Source organism: Megachile rotundata, chromosome 15, assembly GCF_050947335.1.
Source record: "Megachile rotundata isolate GNS110a chromosome 15, iyMegRotu1, whole genome shotgun sequence".
In the NCBI taxonomy this organism is placed as follows: domain Eukaryota; kingdom Metazoa; phylum Arthropoda; class Insecta; order Hymenoptera; family Megachilidae; genus Megachile; species Megachile rotundata.
In genome coordinates, this window is record NC_134997.1 from 2,846,282 (window position 1) to 2,871,939 (window position 25,658).

General features: G+C 37.0%; 2 protein-coding genes across 5 annotated transcripts in view; one reads left to right on the forward strand and one right to left on the reverse strand.

Moving 5' to 3' along the window:
* The window catches only part of LOC105663894 (uncharacterized), a 209,075-nt gene that overhangs the window by 25,657 nt on the left and 157,760 nt on the right, over window positions 1-25,658 (reverse strand). For 2 of the 3 annotated variants that reach the window (XM_076540544.1, XM_076540545.1), the window contains 2 exons: window positions 9,498-9,687; window positions 7,531-8,522 (listed from right to left, as the gene is read on the reverse strand). The exons of the other annotated variant lie outside the window; for it this stretch is intronic. In XM_076540544.1, the coding sequence (XP_076396659.1) occupies window positions 7,531-8,522; window positions 9,498-9,656 (1,151 nt within the window). In that variant the 5' untranslated portion in view covers window positions 9,657-9,687. The remainder of the gene's footprint in view (window positions 1-7,530; window positions 8,523-9,497; window positions 9,688-25,658) is intronic. 3 annotated transcript variants of the gene reach the window in all.
* LOC105663893 (uncharacterized) lies at window positions 13,984-19,541 on the forward strand. 2 transcript variants are annotated; one of them, XM_076540142.1, is made up of 3 exons: window positions 13,984-18,233; window positions 18,311-18,467; window positions 18,577-19,541. In XM_076540142.1, the coding sequence occupies exons 1-3, from the start codon at window positions 18,094-18,096 to the stop codon at window positions 18,598-18,600; spliced, it is 321 nt and encodes a 106-aa protein (XP_076396257.1). In that variant the 5' UTR covers window positions 13,984-18,093; the 3' UTR covers window positions 18,601-19,541. The 2 variants fall into 2 exon arrangements, with proteins under 2 accessions (XP_076396257.1, XP_076396256.1); XM_076540141.1 differs by having other exon boundaries at window positions 18,554-19,540.

Sequence of the window (25,658 nt, forward strand, 5' to 3'; positions counted from 1 at the left end):
GGTCGGGGTAGTGTTGTGATGTTATGCTTCGTCAGTATCTGTCTCACAATTAACGACGTGTGACTTGGCGCGTTGTCGTGATGGAGCATCCAGGAATTCGCGATTTCCCTTCGTACGCGGCGTACTTTAAGTCTCAAACGTTCGAGCACTTCTGCGTAAAATTGGCCATTCACTGTTTGTCCGGCAGGCACAAACTCCTTGTGGATAACACCTTTTGCGTCAAAGAAGACAATAAGCATCGATTTTATCCTTGACTTGCTCATGCGAGCCTTTTTCGGTCGAGGAGAGCCGCTTGTGTGCCACTCAGCACTTTGCATTTTTGACTCCGGATCGTATTCAAAAATCCATGTTTCGTCACCGGTAATCACTCTGTCTAAGAGATTTGAATCCCTCTCCAAACATTCTAAAAGTTCACGAGAAATCGTCACACGGCGTTCTTTCTGTTCCTCTGTTAAAACTTTCGGAACCAATTTAGCGCACACTTTTCGCATTTGCAAATCCTCGGTTACGATAGAATGAATAGTGGATTTCGTTAAATTTAATTCCTGTGCAATTAAACGAATGCTTAAACGGCGATCGGAATTCAAAATTTCCCGCACTTTGTCGACATTCGTATCGGATCGGGACGACGACGGTCGTCCAACGCGTTGCTCGTCTTCAACGTCTTCACGGCCATCTTTGAAATTTTTGTGCCACTCAAAAACACTCGTTCTGGACATGGAATCATCCTTGTAGGCCTGACGAATCATATTAAATGTCTCCGTAGCAGATTTATTTAGCTTAACGCAAAATTTAATCGCACAACGCTGCTCGATGTTTCGTTGCATTTTGATTCTCGACGCGAACGTTAAATACGCTTCCACTTCAAGCACGATATAAACGAAACAAATGGTGGAAAACAAATGAACCTAGATTTTTATTATACATAACAACTTTCCGCATCGATCTAGCTAATAGAGATTGCTCCCTGACCTACCAAACTAGCAGAAAAAAATCAGTCCGGATACTTATTGAACAAACCCTGTATGTAATCACCAATCAGGTTTAGTTTCTGAACTATTCGCAAAAAACTCTTGGCACAATTTCATTAAATTTCGCCTACAAATGTGTGTCGAAAGCAGCAGACGTAGTAGAGTTCATTCTCACAACTATGTATTTTTAATTATTGCATTTTCGTTATAACTATATAACAAAATTACTTATGAATTCGTTTTATTATAACATATGTTCTCATTCTTAATACAGTAATCATTCGATACAAGCAAAAATATTATCTCCACCACTTGGTGAGTAAGACCCCTCGAAACGTACAAAGCTCGCTCAACGAGAAATGTAACTGATGTTTCGAGTTGGGGTATATTCCTAAAACTATACTTGTGTAAATATAAATGTTAAATTATTAATAAATTTAGCTTGTGGCGTCATCTTACAGTGTTAAAAATGTGCGATGTTAGAAACAAAAATAATTGAAAAATGCACTTCCTTCTTGTTGTTCATATAATGTAAACGTTCGCAATGTAATTGGTATACGATAAAGTAATCCCTGAATTATTATTTAATCATAAAGTTAAAATGTGTTATCTATACGTTAAATATTAAATAATTGGTTTGTATTTGAAAGTGTGTTAGTAGTATTTATTCTGTTTTTCTCCGATCTTGATTATTTAACAATAAAACTTCCTTATTTTTTATTTTTTCATCATCCAACTTTTACCAATAGATTTTTCTTATTTTTCTTATTAAAATGAGGCCAAACACAATATAACTTGGAATGAAAAAGAAAGAGACGCTGCGACAGTTGGCAACGATAAAAAGTCTATTCAATTGTTTACAATGCCAATGCCTCGCTAACTTTTTTATTTTCAATCCATTTTCTATACAACTTGTTCCATCATATTCGTGACGTTTTTCTGAATAAAGTAAAAGCAAATATGACGTAGCTCGAGTCATATTTACTTGCAATAATTTATTGAAGTTGTTGTATTCCGTAGGGACTCAGGTTTATTGTATTTAATAAAATTTGATCCCACTCAGAATTTTAGACAAGTTTTTGTTTAACGCGTACAATAAGCTCGATATTTTATCGTGGTCATCGAAGGGATTGAGTAGTTGGACAGGATATACAGGATGTCCCAGTTTTTTTCAGCCAAACTTTGCCAGCGTGTTCTACACGCAAATGTAAGAAAAAGAATGTTATATGAAGTTATGCTTTTAAACGTTTTATTAAGGAATTATAACTAATAATACAAAATTACAATGCACTGGCATTTCGTCGACGTATTCGTAATAACGGACATCATTTCGAAATGTTAATTCGGTTAGAACGTTAATAAAAAATGTGGATATCAACTACCAGAGCATGTAGACATAAAAGTTTATATAAACAGAAATAGAGATATTTATAATACCTTTGTACGCTGTGTCGAAGAAACGCCAGTTCATTATAATTTTGTATTATTAGTTGTAATTCCTTAAGAAAACATTTAAGAGCATATGTTCATTTAACATTTTTTTACAATTTTTGCGTGTAGAACACGCTTGCAAAGTTTGGCTAGAAAAAACTAGGACACCCTATATATAATTGTATAGGCTGGCATACAACAAAGTAAAGTCCTCAATGTAAGCGTAACATTTGAAATTACAAATATGTTCCGAATTACGTTGTGTTTGGTGTTATATTTGTAGGAATAGAATTTTATAAACTATGCTTCCTTTATTAAGAAAACACAACAGAGAACACAAGAACAAATAATGATTAACGTATTCAACTATAAATCCCAAATCGTAAAATCAAACAATTCGTATTTTGCTGTTTCATCACGTTATGTTCGTTCAAATCCCGTATCTATACTTAATCCCTATCATTACTTTTTCCCGATCGCTACCAACCACTTCGCAAAGCATTTCACACTTTATTTATACAACCTATTTCACACTGTTCCTTTCATTAAGTCAACATTTACACACGCAGTTTCGCAGTGGTTGCCATTCCATACATATACATTCTACACTTCTACATATTAATTAGGAAAATGACACAGATATATTAGTCAGAGTTTCATAAAAAGAAAACATAAAAAGGTTTTTTAGGAGTAGGTGAGTGTGTATAAATTAATGACACAGTAGATTTGCGTTTTTCTGCGACAGTTTATTATGGAGCGCACGTGTTATTTCTCTCCGAAACTTGCAAGACTAAAACTGATTACAGAAGTCTTTTTTTACTCTCGAGTTTCTTCTTTTAAAATCTACGCTGTCTTTTAGGCCAACCCTCGAGAAGGTGGGGTTAACCAATTATTGAAACCTAAATCCCGCCAAATCGTACGACCTCCCTCTTATGCCCGAAGCACGCTTCCTTGAAGCGGGGGTACGATTTGGCGGGGGTTGCGTTTGCTGGCAAAGGCGGCAACGCAGCGCGATTTCCCTGGGCCCTAGGTCAGCTACGCGGCCAGTCGATGGTCGCTTGACCTTTCGATGAAGGCCCTTGGAGAAACCCACGGTGTATGACATTTAAGAGGAGCGAAGGACTGTCGTGGCGAGCGCACGTGTTCGGGGGTGGCTCCGCGAAAAAGTTCAATTTTGGTGGGAAAAAGTGGTTAAAGTGTGATAAATAGTGTTGTGAAGTGAGGGGAGACCGTGGGGGAAGTGAGCGGTAAAGTCTTGTAAAAATCGGGAGTGAAATAATGAATTTATAAATAAAAAACGAAATTTCGGTAATGGCAACCTCCACGCGACGCGTGGGAAAGCATGGGGTGCAAACCCATGAGTAATCGAAAACGAGGAAACGAGTGTTCGGGCCGACCGCGGAATAAATAAATATGTGCGCGACTTAAACACGATTATTTTTATATATCGCGAGTGAAAATAGTGGAATTTAAGGGTGAAAGTTGCCCTCGAAGAAGGATTTGCGCGAACACGCGGTCGTGCGACATGTCGAAGTTGCAAGAGAAAGTCGCAGAAATTAAATTAATTAATTAATAAATGTCATTAGGGATTTAGAGTGCGGGAAAGGGCAAATGTGGCATATTGAATGCACGCGGTGATTAGTTTTGGCTATTTTCGTATTTTCGCGATTTGATAGTATATAAATAATGGCGTCAGTCGAGCAAGTTTCGATATATCGTACGAACACGTGGGCATCTCCGCGCGAGGGAAAGCGTAGAGCGTAAAGGTCGGTTCGCAAACATCCAACATGGCCGGAGAAGGGTCGATGCAAGCGCATGGAGAGCGGCCCCACAGGACCAAGCCTAAGGGCGAAGCGAAGGCACGCGGCAACAAGCAAGATGGCGGAGGAAGAATCGCCGCAAGCGCATGGAGAGCTGCCCTTAAGGACGAAGCTTAAGGGTGAAGTGGAGGTGCGCGACAACAAGCAAGATGGTGGAGACATGGCGCGTTTTTCAAATGGCAAGTGGACAGGTTGAAACAAGAAGACAGTGAAGAGGGGAAGAGGAAAAGGCGAGACGACACGGAACAAAGTGAAGGAAGGAAAATTAATTAATTAATAAATAAATGAAGTGAATGAGATTGATAATAATAATAATAATAATAATAATAATAATAACAACAACAATAATAATAATAATAATAATAATAATAATAACAACAACAACAACAACAATAATAATAATAATAATAATAACAACAATAATAATAATAATAATTAATTGATAATTAACTAATAATCATTTATTAATAGTGAAGTGATTAGTAGATTAATAAATAATAAATAAATAAATAAGAAATAAGAAATAATTAACAGATAGGCAATTAATTCGGTGCAGTGTTGGGAAAGTTTTATGGAAGTGCAGTGAAGTGCTGGGAATGTTGCGGGTACAGGGGAATATACGTGACAACGTGCGCGAGTGCAGAGGAACAGTGCAAAACGTGAAAATGGCGGAAAAGTGTTGGAAGAACTGTGGAAAACTCTGCAGCACTCTGGGAACTCCGAAGTCACAACGATGGTGGAGCAACGGGGCCGCATTGAGAATATTCAGCATGGCGGAGGAAGAAACGCTGCAAGCACTTGGAGAGCAGCCCTAAAGGGTGAAGCGAAAGGATGCGGCAGCAAGCAAGACGGCGGAGGCATGGCGCGCTTTTCAAACGGTAAGAGGAGGGGAAGAAGCGAGAAGACAGCGAGAGGGAGATGAGGAAAAGCAGGAGTGGAAGAGGCGAAGAAACAAACACAGACACGATCAATCAAACGACTCAAACCTGCAAGGGAGGAAACCGGTGTCAGCCTGGTCATAGTACTATTAGGGGGCACAAAACGGTGACCGATGGAGCGGGGGAGAGGACGAAGAGAGGTCAAATCGAACCGAGCACCCTTCCGATCAACTGTTGATTCAGCAAGGAACCCAGTCGTCAACCTGGTCATGGCACTATTAGGGGGCGACAATGGGGACCGAGTGGAATCGACAGGAGAGAGGAAGGAGAAATTTTACTAAGAGCAATGGGCTCATGTAGCGTTGTGGAAGAAGACTCGGGCGTAATAGGGAACGTGGGGAATAATACTCAGGTGGGAAATGGTGGGGAGAGGTCGCGGTTAGCCGTACGTTCGAGCCCACCGGGCGGCGGTGCCGGGGGGGCCGTTACAAGGTCAGCCGAAGGTCAGCGCATTTTGCCCAGGAGCCTCCCCTAGATCTTGACGCAGCCTTTCGGACCAAAACCCTTTGGTTGAGAGCATCCATTCCCCACACATGGAACACACACGTAAGGGGCGGGGGGGGTAGTCTTTCTTCCACAACAGCGAGCGATGGCCTAGCGCAGGTGGACTATGTCGTAACCGATAGGGAAGCCTGACGGGTTGCCGCCATCCCTCGCCCTTGTGGCGGGGGCGGGAGACAGTTTTAGTGAGTATGCGTGGAAACCGTCCCTCTTCAAGGGGCGCCGGAAGCGTGAGTCTCACACTATCTGGGCTATCTTCCCAGATGTCCGTAATTGGATTTTTGTCTTCCTACCTCAAAAAGAAAAAACAAAGGGTTTGTGACACTTAAGCATTTTATTGTTGAGACCGTTAGCAAAATTCTAGGTACGGTCATGCTTTCGCTAAAAATTCTAAAACGGTTTTCTCAAAAACAGTTCCGCTGTCGTTCATGTCATAAACCATGCTAGCCGTTCAATGCTATTTATAAAATTTACAGATTTATAGCTAGCCACTACAGTTTTATTCTTACAATACAATTGTCTCACCGGTATGTTACTATTTGTTTACGTTTGGTCTCTTTCTTTTCTGCGATCGGTAAACCACTACTCAAGTGAGGCTGGTAGATATACGTAAAAGTTCAACCCCAAAAGATTTACGTATATCGAATAATTACCGTAGTAGAATATTCTGACACTATTTTCAATTTGTTATTGAAAATAAAACACTATGCATATATATTGTATACGATTGTAAATTAATGTAAAAGTAATTTAAAGTTAAAAAAAAACTTCTCATATTCGTCTGTATTCACAGGTCATGTTTCGTTATACTCTACTTCTTGTGTAATAAGATGACTTCATTTTGCACTGTTTCGTTTAATATTTTGTTTTGGATGAACTGATCGTGAGTACTAATTGTAAGTGTTACATTTCTGTCTTGACTAATCTTCTAATTTTATGCTTCGAATAGGTTATCATTTAGCATATATCGATCCGTCAGGAAATCTTTCTTTCTTGAGATGTACGAATTTCTCAAAACTATATTTTTGTCAGAGTTTGTATATTTACGCTATTGTACCTGTGGTTGTTTCTAACCTGCGCATGCCTAGTATAATATATGCGGTATAACTGATTGTATATTCAAAGTACTGTTAAACTATTATACTTAGGCATATTTTTACATACGATCGAAATACAATCAGTGTCATTCTATATGAAGGTTCTAGAACGCGGCCGTACGATAGTCATTCGACGCAGACAATTTTATTATTTACAAATCTCATACATTTGAAATATATGCAGCTAATTGCTGCAGAGTTGTTCAGTACTCTTTTACCTGAAATGATGTAACTACCTCCATTACTCGAGAATTAGAAGTTTCCTGACTGAATCATATGCGCATATTTCAACTGATCTCTACGAATCTGTTTTGCTAGTCTTAACTCTCGTTAAAATGAATGAAGGTACGTGGAATGAAATCTAGTCGAAATTGAATATCGGTTGCTTTGTTTATTTACATCCTATATCTTTTTTGCGGAGTACTATGAATTAAGGAATTCAGTAGAAATAATAAATATTTTCTATATCGGTATTACTTCTTAAATTTGATTGTCGTCGACCGAAATAGTATGAAAAACTTCTAGACTAATGTAATCATAAAGTCTATAAACACTATACAGGTCGACAATACACATGCAGAAGAGACATTCGACGTAGAATAAGGACCTTCATCTTACTGGTAATTCAAAATCATAATATCAAAAACATCAGCTTTAACTAATTTAATGTGTCAAAATTCTATGTTCTACTTCTAACCGATTCATATGTTTTCCAAAAACCAGTTGAAATAAGCATCAGAAATGATAAGTAAACGTACGATCATAAACTTACCTGGATATCGAAGTAAGACAATTCTCTGACAAATTCAGGAACTTTAAGTTAGTCGCATCTGAAAAAATTCTATCTGGTAATGTAATTAATCTATTGGAATTTAGTCTTAGGTAGGACAATTGCTGTAGTCCTTCAAAAATACGTTCAGGTAGCGTCTCAAAATAATTTGTTTCTAGATTAATATTATCTAATGATATTAAACCCCAAAACAGGTCTTCAGGTACTGTGCTCCAACCGTTGTGATTCAAACCTATAACCTCCACACGTATCAAATTTGCGAAAAACTTTTGAGGCAGAGATATGTTTTTGGTATTATGCGACAAATCAATGATTACTAGACGAGAATTATATTTTAGTATACCTTCTGGAAACGAGATAAAACTGTTATTTCTTAATATTAACCATTGTAAACTTTCCAGTTTTGCGAAAATGTTCTCCGGCAAAGTGTTTAGATTACTCAAACTCAACTCCAGAGTCGTCAAAGACGCGAGATTATCAAATATCCCAAGTTTGAGTTGTTTATCCGTGAAATTGTTTATCCGCAAGCTCAACATGTTCAATTTCGTTAACGGATCAAATATGCTTGGCTCGAGGTGATTTATCGAGCTACCGCTTAACAGAAGCATTTGGAGTTCTGATATATTATTGAAGATTCCCAGAGGTAAACTGGCTTTATTATATTTCAAATAAAGCAGAAAAAGATGTGGTACATCTGCGAATAGGTCGGTGCTCAAATTTGTAAGATCGCTGCTTGATAGCGTGAAACTTGTCAGGTTTGGAAACCCTTTCAAATGGTTTCTGACGATGGAACCGCTCCAATTATGCAGCTGTAACTCATAGATGTTCTCCCCATTGAATGTACTCGAAATTTCACTTATGCTCGAGTTCATTGGCAGACCACATTCCGATATTTCCATGAACTTTATGTGCTCTTTCAGGAATAAGTTGAACAAGTCGGATGGGGGCCATTGTGGGTAATTTTGACATTTAATCTAAATAATTGAAATTGTTTTTTTTATTGAAACGGATAATATTAATCTTAGTAATTTGTACTGAACAGTGTTATTATAAGTATTATCGAAATATATGATGAAATACTGACTCTGTCAGGATTGGAACAAAAGGTTGTCGCAAGTTACATTCTGGTTTGAATAAAACTTTGTACAGTGAAATACCAACTACTTTGATATACGGAAGCTGTTACTTAAGCTGTGTGTCTATCTTTATGTTAGTACTGCACATTTAAGCGTAGTTCGTGATTTCCGCGAAGCGAGAGACTAGCTTTGTTGCCTATCAAATCCTTCTTGTTTGGTAACGCGCTAGAACTTTCCGAAACTCAAGGACAACGCGAAGGAGAATCATCGTACGATAACTTCACTTTGATCTATTCCCACCTTGCGCTTTGATTGGTTCGTGTTTTTCCTTAATAACATAAAAACGAAGCTTCAAACCCCATTTTTGCAAAGGGAAATCTTGTTCAGAATCACGTCAGCTGCCCCCCATTTTCGGGACCAGCACTAGTTGTGAGACACCCTGTATACGAGAAGCAATGAACAAACTTATTCCACAAATAAAATCCATACACGTCTAGTAGCTATAAATACTTTGTAATCGCTGCAGTAATCGTAAGTATTGTTATCTTTTTTATTTATCGGGATACCTTCAATGCAATGAATACAATATCCATTCCAGGAATCTAGTAATAGAGCTGTTTTGTCGTCAGTATTTCGAAACTATACTGTTACATACATCCAAAACCACGTATCAGTGACATTGGTATTTCAAACCCTAATATTGTAGAATGTTAAAATTTGCTTGTCAAATTTGGAAACTTTTTTTCGTTAAAGTAATCCCGATCCTGACAGAACCTTCATTTCTCTTCCTTACTACTATATCGATTCAGGAATTGTAATTTTTTACTACAATTTCGCAAAAGTGTCTAATTTAGTATTTATACTTATGTTTACATGAATTCTGATATATTTAATGATTTCCACAAGGAAGCCTGAGTTGTTTCCTGTGGGGCAGTTCCAAACTGCTTCATCAACTGGTAGGCATGAAAATGTATTCGATTCACTGTATGTAGTGAGAATGACTGAAAAAATGATCCAAAACGTGACAATCATTTGATAAATCCTTATGTAACATCGATACTTTCTGTAACAGAAAATTAGACGATCCCTTGTAAAATTTTGCGTCTTATAAGTAAATTCTAAACTGTATTTCTGATTTACGCTGAAGATAGAAACATATATGTACATACATACATATGCTGTCAACCTCAGAAGGTTGCAGTCGACAGTCATTGTTTATGAAAAAGTTACAAATAAAGAAAGATTGAAAAACATAGGTTACATAAATTGCTTAAACTGGTCGTATTAGGTTAGATTAATTTTGTTAACAAGCCTTCTTCTCTAAGCAAGTTATGCTGCAGAAAAAGGTTATGCTGCAGAAATACAAAACAACGTTCGGAGCCGTAAAACAATCCATTTCTCGTATCGACTGCTTTGTATTTTCGTGCTATCTGGCCAGGTATTGACGAACAGTATATGACCAGTGAACAGAAAACCATGTGCAATACCAAAATGTTTAATGTCTGGTAAAAAGGGTCATCCAAAGTAATTAGCTTTTCGTTAGTTTGCCTTCGTACAATTTATTCCACAGTCAAGCCTAAACGGAACAATGGACAAAACAGGTGAATTCGAGTCTCGCAGCTATCGGCTGTCGTATAATTGATTGTTTCGAAAAACACATGCGGACGTTAAAAAATGGCAATCAGACTCGGGGAAGTCGTTCAAACAATATGCACACTTTTGTTAAAATATCCAGCGATGGGTTAGGTAAAGGCTGAGTGTATTTTGGAAAGAAAACTATGTTTGACCCGTGAGCATTTTCGTGAGAGCTGCCGGAGGAATTGTAGGAGGCAATATGGATTTGTAATAAAATTCTCTACACTTTTTGTCATTATACAAATTTGAATAAGTTGTAAAATAAGGTTATGAAAAATTTTGTTATTATAAACAAATTGTATTTTGCAAAATCCGTTAACATCCTATTATTATACGCAAGAAACCATATAACTTTCCTATTAGAAATTTTAATGTATCTCGTATGGTTTTCGAGATAGCCAAAAGGGTTCGAAACTTTAAGGATTCGTTTCACCCCTTAAACCCGCGTTTCAGCCGATAAAAAAAAAATACGTGTCCCTTATTTTTGCCTGCTCACCAAACCTACGAAGTTTCATCAAAATCGGAGGGAGACACTTGCATGCCTTTCCTTGTTAGTAATAATAATAATCCTTAGATAAATAATCCTTACGCAACTAGATCAAACGTCGTCGCACGACGTCACATTATGTAGTATAACATATAAAGAGACGCGGGCAGCCATAACGCTCTCTCACGTGCTGTACCTTGATAAGAAGAATACGTAGTGCTATTTTGAGTTAAAGAACCATATTTCTAAACCCAACCCTGTTCATTATAGACGCCGCACAGTGGCGAAAAACGGCGAGAACGTGGACAAAAGTCAAAAAATGAAAATCGTAATTCTTGAAATCCGTTTAATGGAACTAGTTTATAAGGAATCTGTGCATACTATTCTCACAGTTTTAATGACTTTATTATTACCATTTCGAAAATATGAGCCACCAAAGTTAAACATTTTTTAAAGTCAATTTTTCCGGATAAAGTTTAACATAATACTGTTCATTATTTTTTAAGTATTTCATTCAGTATTATTGGCTTTTTACATGATACTTTAGTATTATAATTATGTAAGTTACACATCAAAATGTTTATTTTAAACACTGATATAAACTAAAGAAAGAGATATAAACTATAGATATATTTAATGTTTATGTAAGGTAAAAGCTGTGATCTTCATCTCGGTTCACCTACCAAATAAGCTTAAATGAAAGCTGGAAGCTTCCCGAACAAGAATTTGTAACAATATTTTGCGGTAATTTGCGGTTTTCTGAGTTATTCGCATTTATATTCACACGCGCGCCCTATTATCATATGTGACAACAGAGGTTTCGGACGTTTTCCGGAATAAATAAGAAAAACGCAAATCACTGCAGTAATATTTTATACCCTACACGTATTCCTTCACAGTCAAGATTAAAATAAAGAAAGATTTAACTAATTTCGGTAAATAATTTCGGAGATAAAAATTCATACGTACAGTACTCCGTATTAGTTAACTAACAAATCAAAATTCGATTTTCAACACAAAAAATTAATTTGCAACATTAATACAATCATCTTATAAAAAAACATTTGAATAATTTATCTCAAAATCGAAGATATTAGTTCTGTCCACGTTTTCGCCGTTTTTCGCCACTGTGCGCCGTGGGCCATAACCAGATTCTCCCAGATGAGGGTGGCAAGCCGACGGTACCTCGTTTCCATGGTAAGGCCGCCGACCTTCCAGACCACTTTATCAGTGTCGGCGGGCAAGCGGCAGCTCCGAGGAGGCCTTGTGCCTTCCCTTGTAGAGTCGTCGCAAGGGCAATGGCGTCTTGAATGGGTACCCAGAACGACCTGCACGCTGCTTCGGTGCGAGCACCGCCGTAAAGATTTATTTTGTTTTATGGGGGAAGTCGGAAAGACTTCCTTCGGGATGACATTCAATGGCACGGGGACCCCAGTGATGTTCTTCAAGAGTTCCTGGGGTCCCCTCATGCGTCGGGGAAGGACCAATGCGGAGGATTTAGCCGATAAGAATCCGGCATAACCCCGTACCTCTGAAGGAGAAATTTATGGAACATTTCCCCCTCGTAAAAAAAAGGTTTGTTGACAACCGGTCAAATCAGTTTGTGGACTTATAAAAAACTCTGGAAAACTTCTGGACTTTGTTGACAACATATTTTTACTCACATTGTTATCGTTTAATCAATGCAAATAAAAATTTGGAAAGTCATAAATATAGTACTACCTTTTACATAAACACGACGAATTCATTGAACCTGCACACTGTACAGTGTGAATCTCACTTCAACTTAGGCATAAAAAGTACATATTCGCTTTTCTGCACTTTAAATAACTTTCCTTTCGATATATCATAACTGTTCCGAGTTGCTCTGAATATAATTAGCTTAAAATTTATGGGCATTTTTTCAAACCCAAAAACGTTTCACTCTTACAATTTTAAACAGATATTTAAGACCACATGAACGTCTTCACAACTTGACATTCTTAACTATTGACAATAGCCTTTTAACAGGCCAGAAAAGCACATCTTTCTAATACCAATATATCTTCCCTTAAAGAAGGTCATTTCAATGGTCTTAAACTGTGCACACCAGCTGTGCGCAATATTTACCAAATCTTTGCTTTTCCATCGGGCCAAAACAATTATTCAACGGTTTGCCAGTGCGGCCCATTAAAGCGGGACTAGACACTTGATCTCAAACCTTCAACGGTGTGCCAGTGCGCCCTACTAAAACGGGACTAGACACTCGGACTCAAACCGTCAACAGTTTGCCAGTGCGCCCCGGCCTCGATTTTGTTTACCTCCGAATCGATCGAAGAGACAATGTCTATGAGCGGAGGAAACTGGAAATAAAGTAGACAACTCACGTTGCGTCCTCTATCGACTAAATCTAGAAATATACCTAAACTCTATTAGCCACCTACTCCTACTCCTGTTACCCACCAATTTTTGGCAAAGAAAGCCATCGACCCGAAAGCATCGTTGCCGGATTGTTACGCTGTTGCCATATCTATCAATCTATTTTTAGATGTCAAGCAACTTGCAGGAATACGGGCTCGAGCCAATTTTCCGAATCCTAGCGAGCGCAACTCGAGGAAAGGGAGGGGATAATCAAAAATGCACTTGAGCCAAATAAAATATCCAATACGCCAGTCGATAGCATATAAAAAAAGAAGACATCTTATATCAAGTTTCAACCACCTATCTCAATCATGGGGGCAGTAAAAAGGGAAAAACGAAATTTTGGTTTTTGGTCTATTTTGCCTATTTAATCTCGTATCAAAATTCTGAAAAAATTCTAAAATATTGAGATTCATATAGCGCATATTATAGAATTTTTTCAGATTTTTATATTGCAAATTGTAGTTGTAAAAAATGAAAAACCGTATTTATTAATTTTACGTCATATCTGGTTATATTCAGAAACGTAAAATGATACTACAACAGCATTATTAGCGAAAGCGGTAGGACTCTTGCTTCGTAATCGGTGGATGTTTTCTAGGAGTAGGATCGAATCCCCCCGCTATAGATTAGTTTGGTGGAAAACATTTACTTTTGCATGTTATGTTTTTAATTTTTTTTTGTAATACTTTTAATATGGGTTGAGTTAGGTGATATTACCCATAATAGTTCCAGTATTATATTAGATACTATTGCATATACTATTATATATATAATTATATTATATTATTTTCTGTTATATAAATTCGGTGCAATGTGATTCCTCCATTACGACTGTTAGAAAACAAATTTCCAAGAAATTGTATGGGTAAATGCGTAGAGTCGGCGACTACGATTCTTGGGGTTTCGGGTTCGATTCCCGGTAACCGAGATCGCTCTTCTTTTTCTCTTTGAGAAATAAAATCCGACGATACTGATGAAATTGAGATTTTATTTTGCTTTGGTATATACACTGTATGGTATTAACTTTTATTTAGTCTAGCTGTAAGAATGTCGGTGCGTATGAAATGAGATATTGAGTTGCGTTTGCGAGAGGATGTTTAGATGATCGGTTCGAATGTCGCGTTGGGTGTCCGAGTTCGAGGAACGCCTGATAAGAATAATCTCGGGCGAGAATGCGTCAGCGTGCGTGGAGATGAGTAATTGTTCGTGCGAGTCAGTTCATCATTGTTAGCGGAAGCGAATGGTCGAAGATCATCTCTATTAGTAAAGCACGGAAAAGTCAAAGGTGGAAAATTGAATTGAATACGTGACGTGCGCAGTGGAATGCACAGTGTCATACCTAGTCCAGAAAACTGTATGCAGTTACCGACATTTTCCTGTTTTCATCGAGGTTGTAGATAACTTGACCGAAACCAGGAAAATCCACGACAAAAACTACAAGCGCTCCAAGTGGAAAATCGTGAAACTATAATTGTATGGCGGAACACCGTTGACAGGCGCAAGTGCACGAAATCGTATTTTTCGTTTCACGTCTTCAAAAAGCGATAAATTGACAAAAAATGGACCAAGCCGACATCGTACCATTACAGTAATGTCGGGCTGCTATCGCTTTCGGTGAGTAAATGCCTAAATTTTACGTAAAACGGAAAATACGGCGCAACGTGTCTAGAGGCAGCCATCTTGATTGTCTGTCTTACGTTGACGTCCGAAGAATTTTTCGTTTCATTCAAAATGTGAGGTTTGTTGGCGTAAAATCGATAGCAGCCCGATATTGGGCATATCTACCGGTGCTAAAGCTATCCTCAGAAAGTGAATTTATGCAATTTTCGAGACGTGAAACGAAAAGTACGAAATCGGACCTCTCTCTCGAATTCGCCTATATGTACACGCGTCGCCACGTGTTAGTGTACACGCACAGTTACTGCGAGGCCGGGCCCTTAAAGCGGACTAGACACTCGGATTCAAACAATAAACAGCTATACATGGCGCCCATTCCTTACTTCCTTTGGAAACCCAAGTCACTCAATTGCATGGGTCACCTTATTAACCCTTTCGCTACGGCAGTCCCGTCCGCCGAAGTACCGTCACTTGACAGAAAGTTCATACCCAAAAGTCGTGGCGCGGATGCCGCGTATATGCGGCGCTCGTACCCACAGGTCGTCGAGTGGATGCCACATATATACCCTCGGCGCGAAAGGGTTAATAAAACGTTATTTACAACCTTGGAACGAGGGCTGAAAGTCTTACAATCTCATTCGCTGAACCATCACACCAATCACTATCTTTTCCAAATAACAATCTGTCCTGATTGGTCCTTTTTGGTAACGCCTTAACGTCTTGAACTTCCTCCAATGCTTTCTTTTCTGGCTGTTAGAGGTGACTAAGTCAGTCTTAGACTACCTTCGTTAAAACATACTTACTTTTGAGAGTCTTACATTACCTTCGGTGAAACATACTTACTTTCACAAACTATAGTCACTATCAAATACAACAATCATTATTACTAGTGGGATGATGATCTACATCCTTCATTGACTTGGGCACACCAGTGTGGAGGACTCTGAGCCACTCTATAAATTCTACTTACAATAATGATTCTACATATAATTCCACTACCGTAACAAGTTGTGGAAACGCCACGGGTCGATGAAGATTTACAACCTTCGAAATTAACTATAAATAGTTAATATTTTACCCAGCGCGCGAACAGTCGTTTATATGAATAAATGTATTATTTGTTTTGTCCAGAAATTCCTCAGTGTCCTTCTTCAGCTATTCTGCAACGAACAATCCTATCTTACAATGTTGGCGCTAAACATAAGAGTAGTCCTCACGACTCCTCCTGCTCGGATGTCCAGGACTCCTTCGACTCTGAACTCCGGGACACCATCTCTAAACTCTAGAATTTCACCTCCACCGACCGGGACTCCAGGGAGACTCCTTTTTCTTTCCTAGCCCAACTGTCTACATCCCAATTTTCAAAATTATTGGATTTCTTGAACGGAAGGCAACCTGTCAAGCGTGGCAGGTTTCCGAAATGTACTGCACGTTTCGATGGGCCTACGACTATGGAAAAGTCCGCGCGGTCACATCGACAATTTCCATTTTTAAAAAGATTGAAAATATTAGCGACGAGAACGCTTTAAAGAGTCTACCCCTTTTACTAAAAGGAAAGGTTAAAAATGACATTTTATCGTGGCAAAAGGCGATCGAATTATTAAGATCTACGTTCGCCCCATAACAACCAGTGTATCAGATATATACGAAGCTGTTCCGATCAACGCAAAAAGACGACACCCAGACGGACGAATTCGACAACAGAAACGCACATTACTCGCGGAACTGACGGAACCACACAGAGAAAAAATTCAATTGGACATGATCTATGGGTCTTTTAAGTTCATCACTACGTACCAAAATCCCGCGAGAGTCAGTTTCTAATTTTCAGGACCTAATCAAGCAGGTTCGAGAAATTGAAGGCTGGCAAAAGAAACTAGAAACTGCTGTGCAGTGGAACATAAATTCATGACTCCATATTCGAAGGATCGTGACCACTGTAACACTTGTAGACGTTCCAGGCACACAAGCATCCATTGCAACCAGTGTCGATTCCAGGCTACTTCGACGTCAAAAGGAAATGACCTGCGACCATCACCAGAAGTAGATAAAATAATTTTAAGAAAAAAAATACGCCTACTTCGAAATGCACTAAAAAGTATAAAATAAGTTCTATTTCCTAATGAAGTAATTTCTATTTCATTCAATCATACAATTACGTAACAGATATGAATGAAACCTATTTACTCGTTAGGTAGTATATTAAATACATGTCAACCTTTTCGGAGCAACTGTTATAGTTGTGGACAAGCTAGATTTGTAAGGAGCAAATGTCCCAACTGCTCGAAAAATACTAACAAAAGTCCAAATCAAGCTGCTTTCTACTTTGTCAATATGGCGACGATAATGTTTCCCCGTCTCACCGTCCAGCTATCTATTGCTGACGAGTATGGTCATGCATTCCTGGACACTGGCGCAAAATACTTCATAGCAAGTCAAAATTTGTATGACTTACTTAACAAGAAGGGCATCAAATTCGAACAGAAGAAGATGCAAATTGTGCTAGGACAACCATCCACGCATATGGAATGATCTAAAGATCGAATTAGACATTCACCTGCGAGAGCGTACGATGAAATCTACCTTTATCGAGTTTCCCGAAAGCAAAAATAACCGGACCCTGCTGGGGATGGATTTCATCGATAATGCCAGAATTGTTTGGAATATCCCACTGCAAAGCTAGAAATTCGTTGATATACCGAAGACTCACTTAGAGTTTATTGAAGAGTCGGAAATTGGGGAAATAACTTCAAACAAGGGACAGAAAGGGAAGCAAGAAGCGGTTAATGCAATGGATTGGGAGGAAAACTAAGAACTGGCGAAATCTTCGCTATCGATATTAAGCCCGATACAAGATAACCACACCACCCTCGAACTATACCTCGAAAGCACCCCAGAGTTGCCGATGCAAATTTCCATCGAAAAAGTTCCAACCGAATGGCCTGGCTTCGACAAATTATTTGATAAATGTCTTCGATTCTTCGAGAAAATGGTTTGACTAGAAATTAATGCGATCGAAATAGAAGAAATCAAAGAAGGCGAAGCATCGGACACCTGCACCGAAAGAAAAAAATAAAGCAGTCGGAGCTGTTACTTCAAAATATGGACTTATTTCGTGCAATGGGATCATCCACGGCAGAAACAGTCGACTATAAAGAAACTGAAGACCACGCAGAAATCGCAGTACTTCCATATCGCACACCACCTGCGAAACTTGATCAACTCCAGAAAGAAGTTTATAAGATGCTGGAAAGGGACATTATAGAAGAATGTGAATCACCCTAGGCTACTTCTGTTCTGGTACTAAAAAAAGATGGTGGCGTACGAATGTGTGTTAATTATCGAAAACTTAATGCCGTTACTGTCACCGATTCATACCCAATGTCTCGAATTGATGATTTGCACAATTCGGCAAAGAAGCCTGGTTGCATGAAATCATGGGACCTGCTCATTAACTGCAAATTGGCGTAAGAGAAGAGAACCGAGATAAAACCGCTTTCATGTCATCTTTTGGAATTTTCCGTTTTAACCAAATGCCTTTTAGGCTCAAAAACGCTCCTGCGACCTTTTACCGGCTCATGGATGATGAAGACAGGCTTGGGATCACGCAACGTACTCGTCTATTTATACGACTTACGGGTATTATCACCGGACTTTACGGAACATTTAGGAGACCTGAAGGCAGTTTTCCACAGATCAAGGTATTTTGGCTTGAGAACGAACAAAGAGAAATGTAATTTCTGCTATTCTAGATTTAAGTACCTCAGTCACATTTTAACTATTTAAGACATTCTATCTGATGCTGAGAAGGTGAAAGCGATACGGGACCCATAAGCTCCGAAGAACTTGAAGCAGCTGATCTCCTTTCTGCAAACCTGTTCCTGCTATAGACGATTCGTGCCGAACTTTACTGCCAGCTCAATTCTTGACGAAACTAGCGAAGAAGAAAGCCATTTGGGAGTGAGCTTCTGATCAGCAAGAAAAAAATGCGCTCATAACAGCGCCAATTCTGCAGTGTCCCGATGGAACGTAACCCTACTGATGTAAGGATTGCTACAAACCACCAACCGTTCAAATATTTTACGAGAGGAAGGGGATTCTACACACGTATTACGATAACCCTACAGCAGCGCATTATGCAATCCAGCAGACCCTCCGTTGAATTGCAGCCCGTTATTTCTGGGCCCGGATGAGCCGAGAAGTTGCCGACTACTTGCGATCCTGCGTCAAGTGTCAACAATACCAAGCCGGTAATCTCAAACCAGCCGATTTAGTACAAACACTGTACCAAAAGACCTGAAGAGATTCAAAGTACTGTCAATAGCTCTTTTCGGACGACTGTCAATCACCAAGAGAGAAAATTGCTTGATACTCATGGTTGAAGACGTAGCTTCCCGTTGGGTAGATAATGGAACACAATTTATCAGCGGTGTCATGCAGTAGGTCACACGTAGGTGGAACGCGAAAACCGCGACTTGAAGGCTCAATTGGATATCTACGTGGGAACAAATCATACAACCTGGGACGAGAAGCTACCAACGATCTAGAAGCTACCAGACGCTTTTAATGAAGTCCGAGCACCAAAAGCTATGTTCTGTAAATTCTTCTATGATTATATAACATCAAACTTAAAAATTTGTAAATTTGATTTGGAGCTTTGTGGTTTTGATTTTGTAAGAGCCTATGTATGTTTATATGAATAAATGTATTATTTTTTGTTCAGAAATTCGTCAGTGTCCTTCTTGAGTTATCCTGCAACGAACAATCCTATCGTACAATATCATTTATTTAATTTTAATTAAATAGTAGTTATTTTAATTGTAATAATTTTAATTAAATAGTAGTTATTTTAATTATTCTTAAATTATTCTTATTCTTCTTATTATTTTTATACATTAATTACAAAATAGTTATATTAGTTATTTAATTATTCTTTCTTTTATAACTTACCGATATCTGCGGTATGTTGTTGTAACTGAGATTTAAGACACGCAGATGTGGATTGAATGAAAGCCAGTCGTAAGGTTTCGTCAAAAAATGCTGTGACATAAGTAACTCTCCGTCAGAAACGTTGTGAAGAGATGGTATGTCAAGACGAGATAATAAGAATATTTTCGATAGTTCGACACTTTTTACCGGCGACAACGCGCGAAGAATAGGAATTATATCTTCAAATACTTGTAATTGATTTCGTCCCATATTTAAAACTGTCAATGATTTCAAGTTTTGAAACAGGGTCCTGTAATTTTCACAGTAAGATAAATTTGTAGTAAGTAAAGTCGAAACACTAAATTATTATAGAAAAAATTTAGTTGTTTTATTTAAAAATAGGTATAAAGAATCACATATGAAATTGCGGGAGACTTGAAAACAATTTTAACAATACAAGTTAAAAAATGGAAGTTTAACATCGCGGGTTTCGCAATATTTTCCCCTTTGTCGTGATAATGTATTATACGCGTGAGTTCTTAACTCTACAACTATTTTATGAATGGGTCTATTTCTTAAATACACTTTCATTTGCTTGAATAATAGTGTTTGCAATGATGAGAATTAAAAAAGAAATAAATTAATATTTTGCAAACTCCTTTTGAATAGCGATCTTGAAGATTTCTTTACAAATTAATTAATAACCATTCTCGTATTTTTTTTATTAATAACACAATAACAAAGTGGGTTAGTAAAACTTATCTAAAACTATAAATAATAGTATTATGGCTCGAACAAAATTTCTTGTTTTCGTAGAAGTTATTAAAATAACAAATATAGAGTATTTGTTATTGTTGTTGTATTGACGTTTGTTGTATTAGTCTATCATAACTAGTCTATCGTAGCTAGTACGGGACGTACTAGCTTGCTTTAACAGTCTATTAAAATATTAATCGCAAGAAAATTTCAGATTTTTAAAAGTGTGTCCTCATGATAAGGTTTACAATGTAAGATAATATTTACAACTTTCAACATTGTAAAAGTCATTTTTTAACTCAATAAAAATATATTTTATAATTTATTTTATAATTGTCTTTGTTAAGGGGTTATGTGAAATAAAATACACGCGTAGAAAATATCAGAGTAATTCTTATACATATATATAAAGAGAAATCAAACAGTGAAGAACTGTTGAAGAAATCGATGCTTACAAAACGGGCACACAGTTAGAACTAACTAAAGAGACTGCCACGACAGTACATGCATCTATATTTGGAGTACTCGCAGGTCCCAGACCGTTATTAAAGAATAAGTGAAAAGGATATAAAACAAGAAAACCATAGCTTACGAGGAAACATATCGAACCGAGACACACCGATTTTAATGAAATTTATGTGAAAGATAGTTCTCAAGAAAATATTTGACGAGTTTTTTTTTATCGGCCATCAGTTACATTTAAGGGGTGAAAATAGCCCTCAAAGTTAAAGGCTGAAATGTTTATAATTATCCCTTGAAGTGTGAATGGAGTGAATGTCGTTTGCAAGTGGTGACGTGTGTTCGTTGAAAAACGCATCAATGCCGTGAATGTTCATTTAATTTTTAACCAGTCTTATGTTATACTCGAACTGTTAAAGACGTACGTGTAATTTCCTTGAAAATTAAGTAAATGTTTAAATACTGTTTTGTTGATAAATGTTTAATTAGTTTTCGGTAAAACATACTCACTTTTACAAACCATAGTCACTATCAACGATAACGACATTCAACAATCATTACAACTGGTGGGATGATGATCTACATCCTTCATTGACCTGGGCACACCAGTGTGGAAGACTCTAAACCACTTCATAAATACTACTTAAAAACAATAATTCTACATGTAACTTCCATTACCGTAACATGTTGTGGAAACGTCATGGGTCGACGAAGATTTACAACCTTCGAAAACATCAATAAAAAGTTCTTATTTTTACCCATCGCGCGACTAAATATCAATCCTTTATGTATATTAGTGCTCAAAATAACTGCTATATTTTTTAACCCTTTTTTGTTTATTCCTTTTGTAGTAATACGACAAGGGAAGGATCAACAAGACAACATAACATGTATGTCAGATTTCTACAGGGTGTCTTATAACTAGTGTTACTGCCTGAAAGGGGTGGTAGAGGATATCATTCTGAACGAGATTTTTCTTTGCAATAATGGGGTTTGAAGCTTCGTTTTTAAATTATTAAGGAAATATATGGACCAATCACAGCGCGAATATTTTTCGCGCTCAGATGCGAGAGCGACAGCTTCGAAAATGACGGTCCATCGTGATCATGAACAAGCGTATCGATACTGTATCGGTATAGCATCGGTATAATAGGAAGCTGTTACATGAAAGTTACATCGCATAACGAATAAAAAAATCTGAGCTATTGTTGAATTATCATTCATTAATAGATAAGAAATAAAGAAATTAGTCCTTACTCATGTAAGCAGAATAAATCGAATTTATTTGATATGTTTATTTGTTATTGCAAAAAAATAATAGATAAAATATGGAAAATTATTCTTGTTAGATATTATGATAATAAATAAGAATAAATTCTCATTTTTAAAAAATTAAATAACTTTTCCATTCAACAAATAAAAATTAAATGTAACTTAACCATAGAATCGCAAATAGTTACATGGATGAAAATGCATCTATGTTACCGGAATGATCCACCGATCCTTACTATTAGAATGAATAAATCACCACACAGAAATTCCCAATTTACTTTACTATCACCTATCATTATCATTTTTCATTATTAGCTTTAATTATCATTTTTTCTTGTCAGATTTCATTAATTAGTCAATTCGAATCCGACACGTGAATAGACCAAATGAAAACACGCGAACGAAAATTCATGAATAATTTTAACTACATTGTCTTTATAGCAAAAAGCGGAATTTTCGATTAAAAACTAAGATACTTTATTCCGTCTGGTTTTTTTCGACAATAAACGATGACTGTCTCGATCGACGCCACAGTCGTTCAACAGACCATCGTTACATAGCAACCATTTGCGACGCACAGTGGTCCCAAATCGCAAAAAGCTGGCCAAAATATGAAGGCGTATTTCAATTTTAATGAAACTTCGTATCTGGGGGTTTTCGAGGTCAGTCATTACAAATCAGAAGTCAAAATTACGAAAAACCAAATGGCGAATTCAATATGGACGCTCAGTATTAAAAAAAAAAAACAAAAAGCTGACCAAAATATGAAAGAATTCTTCTACTTAGCTGAAAATTTGTACAAAGTGGTTTTCGAGGTTACAAATTAAAGATAAAATTACGAAAAAAATAATTAATTACGTTTATTAAATTACCTTTTGTTCCATTCAAATTACTTTTCAGTGCAATGAATATTTGCTTCTTTTATAGAGTAATTTCTTCAAAAACTGAAATATAAATGTACATGTACATATTATACTAAACTATATTTTAAACAAGTTTAATCTTTCTAGCAACAATGTAATTATAGACGCACGCGCAAACATATCAATACATTTATTCATAATGTTAAATTCTATAGACTGATTTATATTATACTTTTTTTAACAATATTTATAATAATTCTGTGGCGCCCATATCAATATTTGTAAACAGTTATGAAAAAACTGATGCTAAATATTCTTAAACGCAACGTTTATATGTACTTCGGTATTATGTGCCCGGGGGTCACGTATACCTGAATGTTAGCCTCTCCCCTATTTGTAATTTCTATGCAGGTATGAAAAAAAGAAGACAAAAATAGTGAGCAAATGACTAATTATATGAAAAGGAGAAAGAGAGAAAGAGAGAGGCGAACACGCATGAATCAGCGACAAACACAAGTATTTACATTTTCAAACGTTCATTAAGACTCGAGGGGCAGATATGGGTAGCATTTTTTTGTTGATTCTGATGCATTGCAGTCTTAACTAAATATGACAATTGGTTTTTTGACCCAACTCCGTCTAACTCATAAACTTTTCCCTTTTTTTATAAATACCGAGGTCGTCACTTATTTGAATTTTTATTAAAAAGCATTATTTAATTGTTGTATTATACTTTGTAAGTGTTGATCTTGTACTGTGTCTATGAGTTCTACTTACCTTTAGCTGTGTTTTCCATTTGCAGAATCAAAATTGATGCACTGGGGACTGAGTTACAAATTTTTCTAATAAAGTCTATTTTTGCTGGATTTGCGCGGTAGGTATTGCTGGAACGAAAGTCAATTTCCTACTGAAATATCAATGCAGGTAAATGAACTAGGCAACTGTACCTTTTGTAATTGAACTCATAAACTATCAGTGTACCCAACCCAATAGTTAAAAGGTAAAAATTGAATACTTCATTTTTTGACTTTTGGCCAGCTTTTTGCGATTTGGTACCACTGTGCGACGTACACCTCGCGGTCGAGAACGAAGTCGCGATCCGTGGCCAGTCTAACAATGTCTTCTAATAAAATATAATGTAACATCGGTTCCTCAATTCGGATACTTTGTAATGAGAAGGTAGAGTACCGTTTAACATACATATCTATGCATGATTGTTCACACGTTTCCATTCGATCCCTTTACCGGTCGTGCTTATGTTGTGCAATTATTAGAAAGAGGCAGTGAAATTATTTGTGTGTTCATTGACCCTGTCAGAACATCAACTGTTGATACTCTGATCGAAGCATCTATCCGATGACACACATAGTTTTTATCGAAGCTAGTCTTATCAATAGGTGAGTTTTATTTAAGTTGTTTATCCTTGTTTGAAATTAAACGTACACAGGAATTGATTTATTTCACTTCAGTGAGTTACTGCATTAGATACATATTCGATTCCAGATCTATTTCATTTCATAGACAAAATACACATTCGTTTGGAAACGAATTTGTAAATTTATTCGTTTGCTTCATTAGGATATTTGACAAAATTAATTTTCGCGAATTTTTTCTTTATTCCTTTTCGAAGGCATAAAGTAAGAAAAACTAATTGGTATATCTCCCATTTAAGCATAGTGAAGAACATAATATTATTCTTGACTTCATAATTTGTTATTTGATTTAACTTTCACCCAATAGCTTCTTGTTATACCGACGCGGTATCGATACGCTTGTTCATGATGCTGACCGGTCGCCATATTCGAAGCTGTCGCTCTCGCGTCTGGGCGCACGTTATTCTCGCGCTCTGATTGGTCAGTGCTTTTCCTTAAGGGGGGATCCTGCTTTAGGAGCCGTAAAAAGAGCGTTTCTTAAGGAATTTTTTTAGGACAGAAAAAAAGGTGAGCCTAGTGAACTTTTTAGATTATTTTACTACATGTTTAAACAAGAAAAAAATAATTTTTGTACAGAAAAATATTCAAACGCAGCCGATTTTTATGCACATCTGTGCAACGCCTTTCAATTGCAGTCTCCAATCGGCGGGAAAGATGCAGTTCGTAATTTTCGTCTGAAATTAAAAAACCAAAGAGAATTCTAATTTTCATAGTCTTTCCTTCTATTTGAACTAAGAAAAACCAAAAAAATTGTGAAATTGTAAAATTTTCTCTGGTTTGAAAAAAATTTTCCTTTTTTTGAAAAAAAAAAATTGTTTCAACTTGTTAAAAAAGTTGTTTAAAAATATTTTTCGTGAATTTTTTAGTTCAAATAGAAAAGTATATAAAACTGAAGCTAACAAACCTTGATTTGTTCAGATTGGTCGTCTAGTTTTTTTGCAATCACGCCCGCCAGTTTAGAAAAATCGTAAAAACAAAAACCCGGGAAAACGCGTTTAAAGCTTGCGGTCAGAAAAAATGTTAATTTTCAATTACTTACAGTAACAATACGCTAATCGGCTATTCCTGCGCCATAATTATGATCTACAATAACTTATAGTACACAGTCCTTCTACTATTGTTTCGAACGACTGTTGGACCTTTGCAGGTACATAGTTCGGAGTTATATGACCGAGAGAAG

What these genes read in the sequence shown, in the direction of transcription:
- LOC105663893 (XM_076540141.1), top strand. Translation starts at nt 18,094, where the DNA reads ATGTGTGTTAATTATCGAAAACTTAATGCCGTTACTGTCACCGATTCA. An exon ending in CTCATTAACTGCAAATTGGC is followed by an intron (nt 18,234 to 18,310) that starts GTAAGAGAAGAG and finishes AATGCCTTTTAG; the next exon opens with GCTCAAAAACGCTCCTGCGA. An exon ending in GCAGTTTTCCACAGATCAAG is followed by an intron (nt 18,468 to 18,553) that starts GTATTTTGGCTT and finishes TAACTATTTAAG; the next exon opens with ACATTCTATCTGATGCTGAG.